At 41.7% G+C, this 15,145-nt stretch overlaps 1 protein-coding gene across 3 annotated transcripts; it reads left to right on the top strand.

The window, feature by feature from the left end:
• Positions 1-2,227: 2,227 nt before the first annotated feature.
• ranbp3b (RAN binding protein 3b) lies at positions 2,228-12,750 on the top strand. Of its 3 annotated transcripts, none has more exons than XM_088430294.1 (17): positions 2,228-2,310; positions 5,745-5,800; positions 6,052-6,088; positions 6,163-6,240; positions 6,320-6,391; positions 8,143-8,208; positions 8,328-8,420; positions 8,526-8,635; positions 8,725-8,844; positions 9,261-9,373; positions 9,443-9,518; positions 9,615-9,705; positions 10,287-10,414; positions 10,496-10,616; positions 10,709-10,851; positions 11,253-11,442; positions 11,525-12,750. In XM_088430294.1, exons 1-17 carry the CDS (start codon positions 2,289-2,291, stop codon positions 11,566-11,568), a joined length of 1,560 nt encoding a protein of 519 aa, XP_088286420.1. In that variant the 5' UTR covers positions 2,228-2,288; the 3' UTR covers positions 11,569-12,750. The 3 variants fall into 3 exon arrangements, with proteins under 3 accessions (XP_088286420.1, XP_088286421.1, XP_088286422.1); XM_088430295.1 differs by having other exon boundaries at positions 2,229-2,310; positions 10,290-10,414; XM_088430296.1 differs by having other exon boundaries at positions 2,274-2,310; positions 5,742-5,800.
• Positions 12,751-15,145: the final 2,395 nt, after the last annotated feature.

Here is a 15,145-nt window from a genome sequence, read left to right as displayed (position 1 = left end):
AAATGTTGAGTATCATTCTTTCTGGAAGCCTTTGGGGCCTTTTGGCTTTGCGCAATAATAACTCTTGTGAAATGTAATTTTTGGTTTTGTTTGTTTTGGTTCTCTTTTTACCAAAAGAGAGCAACCACAGATGCTTTAGGTTTTTTTCTTTCTTTTGTGCATACTTAAAGCTTGCTTTAATTTGTCATCATAGACAAAGAGCGCATTTTCCATTCATCGGGCCACATTATTCCTAGGTGTTAATATATTCATTTCTATCTAAATCTTAAATGGCTGCATTTTTTGATGCAGATTATGCAGGTGTTCCTGATAAAGTGGCCAACTGGATTGGAGAAGACAAGCCCTGTCTAAAATGTTTTCTTTAGTGGTCAAAATTTTAACAATTCCTACCTGTGCACTTTCGGAAGTAGATTTATAGGCCTCATCTTATTTTTGTATGATTTAGCTGGATTAATTATTTCATTTACATTTTTCATATTCTTCAGTATACTTTTTGTGATGTTGCTGCTTTTTTATTTCTTTTGTTTTTTGTTTTATTTTGTTTATCTTAGCAGAGCTATTCTTAAAATTTAATCCATATGTTAAAATCACATTAATTATTGGCATTTTCCATTTATATTGTTTTTATTTTCTTATTTATTTCCAATCTGTTTATTTCACTTTATCTACTGTTTGCCTAAAGGCTCCTCAAATTTGAAACAAATACAGTGTGTTCAACTTTTTGTTATTTACAGTATATACACCATCACGATTCACAACACATCACATCATGACCATCACGAGCTGCCCCCTCATGACATCAAACCTCCAGTAATCATCCTGTCATCCTGTGCGTGGTTCCAAGACCTCCATTGGAGGTGTATCCCTCTTTCATCTCAGCTGTGTGGCTGCTTTTGCTTTCCAGCTCCTCAGGCTCCTTAGTGGTCGTTTGTCTTGACCAGCAATGGCCTTGTCATGTTGCCATCCATCATGAGACGAGAGAGCGATAGAGATCACTATGACGAGCAAAGCGCCTGAGGAACTACAACAAATAAATCTTGTAAGTTCACTTGGAGGAGGAAAAACCACAAAAAAACCCACACACAATTATCCATCTATTTTCTGTAGCGTCATGCTCACTCGGGTCAAGGTTGAGCTGAAGTCTATCAAAGCTGACTTTGGGCGAGCAGTACATTCTAGTCTAGAATGGTGGCCAATCAATGTGAAGCCACATAAACATTCACACTTTGAATGACAGCTCTCAAAACTGTGTAGCAAAAATGCTAACTATTAGTTTGCTTTGCCACCACAACAATTGGTAATGAAAATCGTTTAGCAAATCACCACTTTATGTTGCTGAGAAAAATAAAAAATCTTTGCTCAACTCATAAAAGTCACCAATCCCTTGGTCCGTCTCCTCCATTCCCCCTGCAGTTGTGACACCATTGGAACATTGTTGCCCAGCTTACCTGCAACTAATTTTTACCAATCGCAGGGCACACAGAGACGAACGACCAATCACACCTAAGGACAACTTAGTATGTCCAATTCACCTGCCATGCATGTTTTTAGCGGAGTGGGAGGAAGCCGGAGTGCCCAGAGAAAACCCACGCGGGCTCAGGGAGAACATGCAAACTCCTCACAGGAAGGCCGGAGCCAGGTGGACTTGAACTTGAAGCGGGACCTTTGAACTGTGAGGCGGACGTGCTATTCACTGTGCCACCGAGCCGCCCAATTTTAATATTTAGGATAGATTGAAAAGTATATTTGAAATAGAGATGGACTTAAATAAGAAAAGCTCAAAAATGTATAAATACATATCATAATAATTACATATGCAAGAAATTGAGTTTTGATAAAAGTTTTTTTGAAGTGCGGGGAAAAAATACTTTATATCACTAACAATATAACTAAAACATCTAAAAAATAGTGTGACAATCACCAGCTTCAGTCGGGTCTGTGTTTAAAAAATAAAACTGTGAGTATGAAGTAAGCAATACTATTCCGTAAAAATTGCCACACAAGTGTGCCACATTAGTGCTGCAACATCCTTATTTTTAGTCTATTATTATTATTATTATTATTATTATTATTATTATTATTATTATTATTATTATTAGCGCTGTGGCGCTCAGACGAAAGCAGACGAAGGCCGACGAGTGCAGACGCAGTCAGACGAAAGCAGACGAGTGCAGATGCAGGCGGGACGTGGGACCTTCGTCGACAGCAGCCGAGTAAGTGCTCCCTCTCCCGGCCTGCGCCTGTCTTATCTGCGCGGTGGCTTGTGGGTGTGTAAGCGTCGAAGTAAAATGGCGGACTTGGCGAACGAAGGTGAGTCGCTTAGCAATGTGAAGGCTGGGAGTAGGGGGGATACAAAACCACCCGCTCCTCTGTTCCTAATGTCGCCATTCGCGGAGTTTGCACAACGGCCGAGAACGATAAGCCTCGAGCCGGCGGCTCGCCCGGTGCTGGTTTGGAGTCGCACGAGTGCTTCCCGGCGTTTCCTAGGCTACACCGTTAGCAAACAAGCTAACGTGGCTAAAGTCTTGGGATGCGGCTAATTACTGGATAGCTTCGGAACGCCCTCGGGTGCTAGCGGGCTTATCGCACAATGCTAGCACCCGGCTATTTATAGCGACTGTGCAATGCATGTAGTACTACAAAATAGGCATTTCGTATTTGCAGGCAGACTAATCGTTTGACTGACTGTTTCCCTATTGGAAACCAATGACTGAATGTCAGATCGAGTCAGTTTGTGAGAGGGTACGATACCACCTCTTTTTTTTTCTTTTTAAATAGCCTCCAACATGTTAGCGGCCGGTCCCGGGTTTGCTAGGATGCGTTTAGGCGGGCAAAGTTGACTTGTGTTGTTAACCTTTTTCGCAACAAACTGATCCGGTTTCATAGTGTGCGTCGTAACGATTAGCGTGCGATGTCAAGAGTGTCGCCAACGACGATTGTGGAACCGTCACAACCGGTGCGCCGCTATTCCTCGCCCTCCTCTTAGCGCCGCCGTGCAACCGGGTGGCGCCGTCTATTTGCTGGAGGGCGTCTGGGAGATGCTCATGTTGTGCAATAAATCAAAACGCGATAACTTGCAAAGAGGTTCTCTTGTGTTACTCGAGACACATGCAGGTCACTCACAAATAGTCCTGCTATGTCGTCATGTTTACGAGAATGTTTTGCTGTGCTAGTCATAGCCACCAATATGCGCGTTAATCTCGACGCTATTTAAAATGCTATCTAATTTCTAATTGTACGCACAAAACAAGACATTAGGTACACACAATGGCAGACATGCAATTCGATCATCTGAACCTGCGAAGCTGAATGATCACAGTCGACTACAGTGACACTGTTTTCCTAATACTGAGTACCATAAAAGCGTCCATCTTGTTGTCTTAGTTAAATTAACTAAAAAACAAACGTGGCTGACACGTGAGAACTTTGGTTAAACAATGGCTTCACGTAATAAAATTGTTGTTTAATTTGATCATTTATTACTTTAAAAATTTGACATCTTTGCTCAAATCCTTACACTTTTTTTTGTTTACCTTTTTGATATGACCAGGAAACACACCGCCCTGAGTGCCACACCCCCCAAACATCCAAAACAATATTTATGTATATGTAGAACTTGCAATCATTTCTGAAGTGTGGCTATTATGGCTATTGGGGGCGGCATGGCTTAGTGGTAGAGTGGTCGTCTCCCAGCCGAAAGGCCGTGGGTTCGATCCCCCGACCATCAAGACCATGTCTAAGTGTCCTTGAGCAAGACACTGAACCCCCAGTTGCTCCTGATGCTGCATCATCAGTAGGTAAATGACTAGTTAGTGTAAAGCGCTTTGAGTACCTAAGGTAGAAAAGCGCTATATAAGTGAAAGTCCAAGTCCATTTACCATCTATTAGCAATGTATGGTGGCGTGCAAGAGTGAAGCATGAAATATTAGAACCAGCTCTTGGTATGATGTACAGTAGAATTGTCATTGGTGCATGGACTTCATTCTTCCTGTGAAAAAAAGTCAGATTTCATTTAACAAAATAACAACGCTGACAAAGCACTTCTAAAAACAAGGCCATAATAGGCAAGACGATAGCTTAAATTAATCTTTCAAAAAGCTTAAGACAAACGTAATGCATGATAAGTAGGGTTTTATGATTGTCTCAGATCAGTCAATATTCTTTAAAAAAAATGTAAGTAATAAAAGTGTTTTATATTTCTTGAATATATTTATTTTAGGGCTGCTTATTGGGTCCGTAAAGTATATCGTGATGCAGCAAAGACGTATTGGGGAATGTTTAGTTAAAAAAAAATCGCATATATGTTAAAATGACTGAAAAAAAAACAGAAGGAAATTATTAATATAGACAAATTCTATTTGTTCTTTTTCAGAAGCCACGCATCATTGACATCTCTGAGCACAAATTAAACACTCTTTTTCAAAAAAGACATGTCACTTTTTTTTTCCCATTTCAAGCATGCTCTTGACTGTTAATATGTGCCCAGCAGTTGGGAATACTCTTTCAGATGGCACTCATGTACCAGGAATACACAGGAAGCACTTTGCCACAAGTTCCAGCACAGAACACTGGTGACAGTGTAGACACTTATTGTAATTCATCAAATACCGTGAAACCTCGAGATACGGCCGCTTCTGTATGTTTTTTTTCTCTTTCAAATCGTGAAAATTACTTAGCATATAAAAGAATACAAAACTAAAAATTTCCATTTGAATTAAATGCAACATGAGATTCTACTGCTTGTTAATATGGCTGCACTTTTCGGGAACACATACAAGAGCTTACTGCGGACAACTTGAACAGGACAGTTTTCTTTTTCTGCTGTTTGCACAACTTCCTCTCCTGCCGCGCATGCGCTTCCTTCCACACTCTCTCTGCCTCACAAGCTCGACCAATCTCGCTCTCCATTCACAGTGTATATTCAACACCATTGTAATATTTAATGTCATGGTTTTGAAGCGCTTGGAATGATTTATATGTAAAACACGATTCATAATATGTTATACATATATAATACAAGAGCCACTCCAGAGCAGATTGATACAAAAAAAAACCAAAATATTTAGAAAATAAGGCGTTTCAAAACCGATACACGATATATTGGAAAATGAATGTTGCACAGTATTGCAATATATCAATATTGCCCAGCCCTAATATATATATATATATATATATATATATATATATATATATACACATACATGAACTCTGAACCCATTTTCTCAGTTACTGCCTGTTTAGATTTCAATTTCACGTGCTGCATCCTATTTCCCCTCAATAGTTGCCTATACTTCACTTAATTGGTGCAATGTCATCCAATTGAACAAATACCTTAGGAAGGACAGAGAGGAAAAACAAACTAGATGTGTCTCGAGGTGAATGTGATTACCTTTGACAAGGATATTCGATACCACCGTTTTGTTGTGGTATACGATCATTCCCGCAGTAAATGCTGCCTGCATAGAAGAGGTGGTATTTGTACACCTGTATCCAAACATCTTAACATGGATCCAATAGCAATCAGGAAACTTGTTTTTAATTATGGATCACATGTTAAGTTGGGTTTATGCAGTTGTTTGCAGACTCACAAAAGATCATCAGTGGTGGTGCACTTTTGAACATTTTTAAATTTATGGCAAAATAAACTTTTTTGCTATGTACTAAAAATGTACAAGACTTGAGTTCAAAAGTATGCTTACAAGTTTGCCATACTTGGGTGATTAACCTCTGTTTTCTCCCAGCAGACAAGCCTGCCATCGCACCCCCTGTGTTTGTTTTCCAAAAAGACAAAACTCAGAAGGTGAGTGTTTTTCAAAGATGATGAAGCTCTTTTTGTGAGCTAAAATAAGAGTACCTTTGAAGAAGGCGTTTAGCACATTCCTCAACACTGACTGAACTGTAAACAAGCCTTCACAAAAAGGGCTTCTCAGGCACATATTTCACTTTTAGTCAGGATTGTGGTGTTCACTCTTGTAAATTTTCACATGATGAATATTTTTTAATAAGTTAGCCTCTTGTAGAATTTCATGCTAAACCTTGTATTTCTTACAGCGACCAGCAGAGGGCTCAAGTGCAGAGGATGGAGAAGGTAAAAGCCTATGTCAGAAGTCTTCATTTGCTTTGCTAATGTGAGCAAAATATTAATCATATTTGCGTTCTCAGATTCAGATAAAGACGAGGCGAACTACTTCCCTCCTGTAAAAAGGGAAAGAACTTCATCATTCCCACCGCTACAATCCGGTAACAACTTTGTTGCTGTTGGCTTTTAGCACACTAGGGTTGATTTGTATGCTGAGACTTTCTCACAACTCCTTTGCAGTTCCCAAGAACAATGTATTCATGCCCCCCAGTTTCTGCCAGTCTCCTACTGGGAACTCTGACTCTGAGCCAGGTGAGCCTTCTGGGTGACTTGTTTTTTGAACAACGGTCCTGATGAATGACACTGAAAAATGCTGTGTAACACTTATGACTCATCGAGGGAGATCTGGGTAGGCGGGTGTTGCTTGATGGGTCCCTGATCATAAGGATCATCAAAAAGAATAGTATTTTTAAAGAGTTTGGAATACTTAAGTTTTCTTTGTCACTATTTTATAACGGTCATGCTTGGAGTAATAATGACATGATTTGTACCATAAACTTCCTTTATAATCATGTTTCTTGACCTAGTGCGGAATTAATTTTTCGTACTAAATTTTCAATAAGAATACATCAGGGGACAGTACATGTCAGAGGGTTTGGAGATGAAGTCAGACTCAGATGATTTGGACATGTCCAGAAGATAAATATTCTGTATAGGTTGAAGGAAGCTGAGTTTGGAATTGCCTGGCAGGAGGTATATATGACGTTTTTTGATGGTATGCATTCCTATCTTGTGCGAAGGCTTCTTCCATGCTTTTTGCACCACCTCTGGCAGTCATCCGGGGCTCATAGAATCGCTGTTACATACATAACTGTCGGTTTATAGATGTAGTGAAAGAGGACATGGAAGGAGTTGGTGTGAAAATAGATGGAGGCCATTGCAAACTTCACATGGCCAAACCCAGAAAACAAGTGAGCTGTGATTGATCGTTACCCCTGAGCAGCTGGGATGTCATTTTCAGTTGTTAGCACATGGCAAAATCACTCCCCCTGAAATGGATAAAAAGAGGATTTTACTGCTTAATTTGTATTCCGGTAATGCTGTATCAAACAGAATGTCGTGATGGGGGCACATTGAACATAATTGTAAAGAAAATCTCTGACAAGACTTCGCCTTTATGTCTTGTTGGCTGGTATCAGCAACCTCCACAAGTACTGGTATTTTAAAATATTGTAGGTATTAGCACTTGCCCATTCCTCTTATTTTACAAAAAGCAGTTGATACATTGTGGTTAATACAGACATGTAAATTTGTAATTGTGGCTGTTAAAATTGTGATGTTAAATCTTGACCAATAGTAGCAAAACATTGACTCTTTCTTTTTGTTATTGCTGTTTATTGATTTGTAAACGATTCAAGCTTTGTTCCAAAATTTTAATGTGTCTGTCTTAAAATTGTTTGAATGTCCAGAGAATTAAAAATTACTGCCAAATTCACCTCACTGAAATTTGTTTGTTTTCATAAGAAGGTCCTGTCAGTTAAATTCCTCTCTGTTAACCCGCTCTTGCTTATATTACTGGGACCTAAGAGGTTGGGTAGTTTTTGAGCCCGCAGTCTGGAAAAGTAGATAGTGTAAGTTGTGCTTGACTTGTGGAGGCAGCACTACAACAACAAGCCGCCAAATTACACCTGTCACTTGATATGCAGAGCAACAAATTTGTTGCATACAGAGTACACATCGTTGAACATATAACATGTCATTAACAGCCCCATCATAATATTTTCTGAACAGGGAAGAAGGGTTAAGATGACCAAAATTTCCAACCACAGCATGTAGTCTTTTTCTCCTTTGTGTCTGGATCACTGCAAAATTAAGACTCGTGTTGAGCAAGTGGAATAAAAATAATGGTGTCGGTGTTTGCTTGAATTGAATTTTATAAATGACTAAGAGTGTTGCTGTGGGAACAGTCCCCAGGGCTCAGATTTGCAAAGGAAACATAAGTCGTTATGTAACTGATGTAGGTTTGATGTTTTGTCTCCTTACCTGCTTTTGGGTGTCACCAGAGGAGAAGCCAGTTGGGTTCAGACTAAAGCCGCCAACTCTCATCCATGGGCAGGCACCCAGTTCAGGTTGGTGCCGCATCCATACCCAGGTGTACCTCTTGGGAGTCAGGCTTTTACATATGAATTCAAATTGTTGTAGCAAGGAAATACATCCCAGAAAAGCTAGCAAATGTTTGGTCTTGCAGGCGTCCCGAGTCAGAAACCTAAAGAGCAACAACGCAGCGTCCTCCGCCCTGCAGTTCTTCAAGCGCCACCCTCCAAAGCCCACACAGAATCAAGTATGTTCTGTTTAAATGACGTTTTCCCACGTACTGCAATGCCATTGTTACCTTGTTTTGACGTCTCTGTACGTGTTTGTTTCGTTTACTTTTCTTTCTGGTCAGACTCAACTTGTGGAACCAACGGCGTGAAGAAGTCGTCAGACGGCCCTTCAGCCCCCCAATCCCTTTTCTTGAACAACACAGAGCACTCAGCCACACCCAATACGTCAATGGTATCGTTGCATTACATCCTGGCATTTTGTTTTCTTCAAGGTCCCAGTTGTGAAGTTTTTTTTTTTTCTTACATTGATGCCCATCACAGAAACACGAAAATGAGGAAGGCGGCCCAAGTGAGGTCAAAGATGAAGGAGGAAATGAGAAGGAAGAAGGAGATGTAGCAATTTCTTTTGTGTTTGGTCAGAATATCAAGGACAGAGCAAAGGTGGGTTTCTGTGAACCATCTCACTCGACTTCATAAAGCAGGGTACACACAAATTTTCAAGAGCCTGATAGATTTTTTTTGTTTGTCAAACCCCACACATTGCAGGGAAATGCAGAAGTTGTCACTTGACTGTGTTTACTGCTAATTCCTGTTTGGCTGTAATAAATATTGAAAAGTAGATTTAACAGTTACGATTTTCGGCACTGACGGTTTTCCAAACAGAGCAGGGAGGGAAAGTGATGGCATACGCCACTCCACAGATTGATCGATCATGATACTCTTTCAGAGACATGCAAGGGCCTTTCCTGACTTTGATTGTTAGGCAGGAAAATTAGGTCTTTATCAGTATGTGTGTGCCTAGTTTTAGTCTTGGGTCTTAAAAATGATGAATGATTCCTCATATGTCTTCTTTCCAGTTGGACCAGAACTGTACAGAAGAAAAGTCACCAGAAAACAGAAAAGACAACCTTCCAGGAGACTGTCAATCAGAGGGAACCAATTATTTTTTGCAGTACATCTCTACCCCCAGGTAAGATCACGATAACCTTTTGATTATCCTTGATAATTAAAAAAGTGCAAATTCATTCATCTGTTTCAGTTCAAATAATGCCGCAAACAGTGCAGACAGTGGAGCGAAATTTGTATTTGGGCAGAACATGTCTGAACGAGTTTTGGTGAGTGCGGATGGCTTGTTTGCTTAGTCAGCCTTGTTGGACATTGTCTTAACTTGGAAAAATTTCCATGTGACAATTTTTTTTCTCCCATCCTAGACTCCCCCCAAGGGCGAGACCGCCACTGAAGATAGTAAAGAGGTTTCAGAGGCTTCAGAGCCTCCGTCACAGGAGGCCACCCCAGAGAAGGGTAACGAGCCCTCCTTCATACACAACAATTTATGATCCCGACAAGAGTTTTGCGACTGCGAAAAATATGCCTCGGAAAAAGAAGAAAGCAATATTGTCCCTTGGGAAAATTTAATTTACAGGCAGTACTCGTGGGGAAAAATTTCCCCCTGTCCCGCAACCAGTTCCGAAACAACACAATTTCGGCCTGCAAACGAATTTCCACCCGGCCAAGCCAAACTCTTAAACGAGATGCAAATTGGCCTCACATGAGAAGTTAAACGGAATAACCTTAGGGCGTACTCTAATACTAGGAAAAAGTGGCCATGGCCCGGCGCAATTGACATCGGCTCTGGCGCTAGAACAGAACAAGATGGCGAACGGTGGAAGGCTGTGTGAAAGTGTGTACAGAACCCAGCAGTGATGGCATATTGAAGCAACGAAATTCATCTTCGACAGGCAGGGAATAGGAAAAAGACTTTCCTGACCACCTCTTGTTTGTGATTTAAACTCAAGAGTGACCTTTGATTGGTTTGTAGTGGCTGTTGAAGCCCTCAATATCAATAGTCCAGCTCAACACTTGACAGGGTGCATTCCTCTCAGCAGTCAACAGCGTGTCGGAGTCTTTGGAGGAGTCTGCCGCAGCCTACACCAAAGCTACAGCCAAGAAGTGCATCTTAGAAAAAGTCGACGTGAAAACCGGGGAGGAATCAGAAAGCAATGTTTTACAGGTACAGTAAGAGAAGTCATTTGAAAATGTGACGCTTGCAGGAGATGTTCACCACATAAGTTTGCGTTGTCTCACAATTCAGATGCAATGCAAGTTGTATGTTTTCGAGAAGACGGCGCAGTCGTGGATAGAGCGAGGGCGGGGTCTACTGAGACTCAATGACATGGCGTCTACGGACGACGGCACGCTACAGTCGCGTCTAGGTAAATGCAAGCCAAATGGCAATAACGGTGAACGGCGGCTTTGCATTTTGATGACGTGTGATGGCCAAACGTTTTGTTTCGACTCCATTCAGTGATGAGGACCCAGGGCAGCCTCCGGTTGATCCTCAACACTAAACTCTGGCCCCAGATGCAGGTGGACAAGGCGAGCGACAAGAGTGTACGGGTCACTGCCACAGACACAGAGGACCAAGGTGTCAAGGTCTTCCTAATATCGGTATGTTTGACAAGTTGGATTCTGTTTTGATGCCAAGGAAGTGCTTTCACCAAACTAGAACTGATGAGTTCAGCTAAAAATACCGCGCAAAACGCAGGGTTTCCTCCAGGATTTTTTCAGCTTTGGGGGCAGGCATTCCGGGGAGCTTGACGCTCTTGACAACCGCAAGCAAAGGGTTTAAAGGTTGATTTTCCAGTGAATATCGTGCACATTCAAGTGTGGTGAAATTTACTCTCAGTATTTGACCCATATTCTGAGGGAATGGTGAGCCGCACACTACCAGGCACTTGGGAATCCTTTGGTGATCGGTCCCCCCAATTCCAACCCAATATCTGGGCTGGTAGTAAATGAGTTCAGTGTCAGGTTTAAAAATATTGATCTCCTTCTGTTGTGTTCCTCAGGGTAGTTCCAAGGACGTAGGACAGTTGGCGGCGGCGTTGCATCACCGGATTTTAGCACTAAAGAGCCGAGTGGAGCAGGAGCCGGAACCCCCCGCGGCAACCATCCCCGAGGCCGAGGTGCCGCAGTCCAACGAGGACGACAGCGACGAGGAAGGCGGCGCCTCCGCTTCGGCCTCCGCTCCTGCGACGAGTCAGTGACGCTATTTTTGTCAGATTTCTTTTTGCATTAATGTCTGTTTCTTTCAACGCGGTTCTATTTTGTCCATGCGCAGCTAACTCAGAGGGAGGGGAGAATCAGGCTGCGGGGAGCACATAGCACCACCTCCTTGAGACGGCCTGCAGAGATGCCCCATTGGAAGCATTTTTTTTTCTGCCGGTATCTCCACGGACACCCCCTTGACCAACGTGGTCCCTCCTGACCAGTAACTTTTGGATATTAGAAGTCTAGCTCCAGGAAATAACCTCCCCCGTCGCCCCCAGTGCCGGAGTGTCTCCCAACCCACCAGCCAATCTGCGTCATCAATGGAGTCCTTTCCTTCTCCTTCCTCCCGCTGTTGTCGGAGTTTCGCCTTCTCTACGTTACCCCCCTCCCCCCTGCTCTCTCCCCTCACTAGCAAAAATAAGACTTCAAAGCTTTGGTTTGGGACTTTTCAGCTCATCATATTGATGAGTGTAAAGGTGTTTTCCTCTACATTTTAAAGTATGGCACATGTTAAGACTGCAGTTTCTACTTTGGGACCTTTCTACTTCACTGTACAGCCGCTGCCCCCCCTCAAAAAAAAAAAACAAACAAAAAAAAACCTCGTATGTTCTCCGGATGCCACTGTGGGGCAACTGCCTAGCCCCACATCCCGCAGTGTGTTAGACCAGTTTATCCCGTCACGTCTGCATCGAGCCTTCTAACAACTCCCTTCTCAGCCCAGCCTCCCCCAAACTTGACTGAGTTTGGTTTTGGCAACTGTAATTTATTGTGCTGGGGGGGCAGGACGTCATCTTGAGGCATTTGTGCTATTTGTAACGGCTAGCAAGTGTCCACTCAACTTGTCATTAATAGCAGTTTCCTTTGATTTCCTATCGATCTATACTCTAGTGAATAAAGGACTGAAACCATGCAGCGTTTTGTTCATGTGACAACTTTGAAGGGCAGAAGAATTCTACTTTTTTTCAGTCAGGTTTTTTGTTTCGTTTTTTTACCTTTTTGTTTGGACAAATTCAACAGTCATCCTGCATGTAATCGTTTGCATTTCTTTAAAACACCCAAGGCTTATTTTGTTAATGTTAATTTACCATTTCAAAAACATGATGGAATTGTGTGCGTGTGGAATCATTGACGTGATAACTGTACTTCTCCCCCCCCCCCCCCCCCCCCCTTTTTTTTTTCTCCAAATGTCATGTACATTTTTGAATATATCATTTTGTGGGACACCATTTTTTTCCATCACCATCTCCTGTTCCCTCCTTCCTCCCCCTTCTTTACAAAATAAACCTCTGCCATAAATGTTGCTTTTTAAATGGTTTAACTCACGTAAAAAATGGTCTTCATGTAAATGAATGACATAAGGAAAAACTGCTTAAATTCTGATCTTGGTTGTTCTGGATCTTGCCTTCAAACTGAAGGCGTCTTGACTAAAATTGTGCAACTCTGGTTGTAATTTTTTTTATTGTGAGTATAAGTGGGTCTAGTAAGTGAATGGATGGCTGTGGTGTACATGCCAACATATATTTCATTTTCCAAGTTGTCAATTTTGACTTCATACTCTCTCAAATCTAGCATCACTTATAAGCATCCAGCAGTGTTCCAATGGTGAATTTCTTGTCTCCCTGGGAACCGCTAACCCTGCAGACTCGAGATAAACTATGGCCGGACTTTATAGGCAGATGAGTAAATACAGAACTAGGGTTTCTGGTCTAATATAAATCAGAAATTACACTCAAAAAATGTTTCTGGAGTACACCTACCGCATGTAAAATTATCTTCGTGAATTTACAAATGCAGTTGTATGAGCACATCAGTGTAGGTTACCAAGTTGACCGGTAGGGGTCATTGTTTCCGTTCACAGCCTTTCATTGAAAGTGTTCGTTTGCAGGTGTGCAAAAGTTTCCCCACGTTATGTGAGTGTTTTGTTTTTTTTGGCGCAGATAAAACGTACTGTAAGGTAAAACGTGTAGCAATTGCTAACACTTGGACAATTAATGAAGTTTGAAATAAAAATACTTGAACTTATCATCAAATGACTTTCCAGGGCGACAGGCTACTCGACCTGTTTCTTCAAATTGGATTTAGCCACTACACTTTCGTATAAAGTTTTCCACAAGGGCAAGTACAAGACTTAGCTCTCAGGGACTTTTTCAAGCAAGCGGACGCTGAACTAAGCCACAACCAGCATCAACGTACTTGCTCATTCAAAGGGCGATCAACCACCACCTGGATCTTCACATTGCCCAGCAAAAGGTACAGGTAAGCAGCTTTTTGCAACACTTTGACTATTTAATGGACATTCGTATCCTTATTTTACGCATCCTTATATGGATCTGTAATATGTCATAGTTTTGATTTAGACTGATATACATTCGGGCGGGTGGAAGAGCAATAAACATTTTGAATCTTGAATCTTGTGTAGTTACCAGGTCCACTTCATATGCAGCGGCTTAGATTTGCACGCTTTCCTTGTGCCTGATTGGGTTTTCTTTGGGTAGCCTACTCCTATTTTATCCCTTTCCCCAAAATATGCATGGAATTTATTAAATCAGACATTTCAAATTGCCCTTAGGTGGGATTGTGAGTATGAATGGGCGTTGGTCTCTGTGTGCCCTTGGCTGGCAACCAGTCTAGGGTTACCAACAACTGCCCAAAAACAGCCGAGATAGGTACCAGCGAACTTGCAATTCTTGTGAGGACGAGCAGCTAAGCAAATAGATGGATGGATGAGAAACATATACCGTACAGTATTGGTTTTTTTGGGGGGGGGTCAGGTTGAGACTCTCCCACTGTTCTCATTGCTCATCGCTTTCTTGGCTTTCCTATAAAGATTTCATAAATTTACGAAGAAATCCTTAGACCGTGTCCTTAGAACGTGTATGCATACAGTTTATAGAAGGAACCATATCTGCAAACCTAAGCATGACTCAAAATGGACCACCATACGCCTAATTGTAAACCAACAGTAAAGGCTGCGTGTTTTTAGTTGTATTTAAACATTGTGAAGAAATTGCATATAACGTAACATGAGCACAATTCTAGGTCTGTCAATTAGAGGTGAATTGTGAGTAGTGGTGTTCATAACTTTTAACGTATTTAACATATGAACATAACTGTATATAATTGTTTAAAAATATATTGCAATACAGTAATAACGGACCTAAAGAAGAGTCCTAAATGGACCTCTTGGTGCAGGTATCATGCATGAGCTCCACTAAGAAAATGTCAGCACTTCCCACCAGGGGGAAGACATTGCAACATAAAAAGCTAGTTTATATGTGTTGAAACCTCTGTGCAAAGAGAGAGCAAGAGAAAAAAAAAAACTTGGACGAGATTCAAACATGCGTCATCATGTCACACTGACAAGTGCCTAATATGGGAGGGCGGTACGGAATGTCTGAACCTGTAGCCCTCTTTGAATTGAGTACAAATTGAAACCAATTACCAACTGGCCCCCTTTTCCTCTGGTGTGCAGTCAGCTGTGGTGTGTTTTGACTCACCAAGAAAGTGGCATTACCTGAGATATTCCAGAAGATTCCTACAGGGAAATCAAGGGATTCAGATTTTTTTTTAAGTCCCAAAAAGAATTTATGGGAGCACTGTAAGGGGGAGTCCGAATTTCTGCAAAAGACCGTCACACTCCCAAGCAGGCTCGGGTTTTAACGGCAGGTGCTGCGTCAAAGCTCGAGTAAAA

The sequence above is a fragment of the Hippichthys cyanospilos genome, chromosome 12, assembly GCF_059441005.1.
Source record: "Hippichthys cyanospilos isolate Australia breed blue-spotted pipefish chromosome 12, RoL_Hcya_1.0, whole genome shotgun sequence".
Lineage (NCBI taxonomy): Eukaryota > Metazoa > Chordata > Actinopteri > Syngnathiformes > Syngnathidae > Hippichthys > Hippichthys cyanospilos.
The sequence above is the reverse complement of the archived record's forward strand: the minus strand, read 5'-3'. Positions and strand labels throughout refer to the sequence as shown.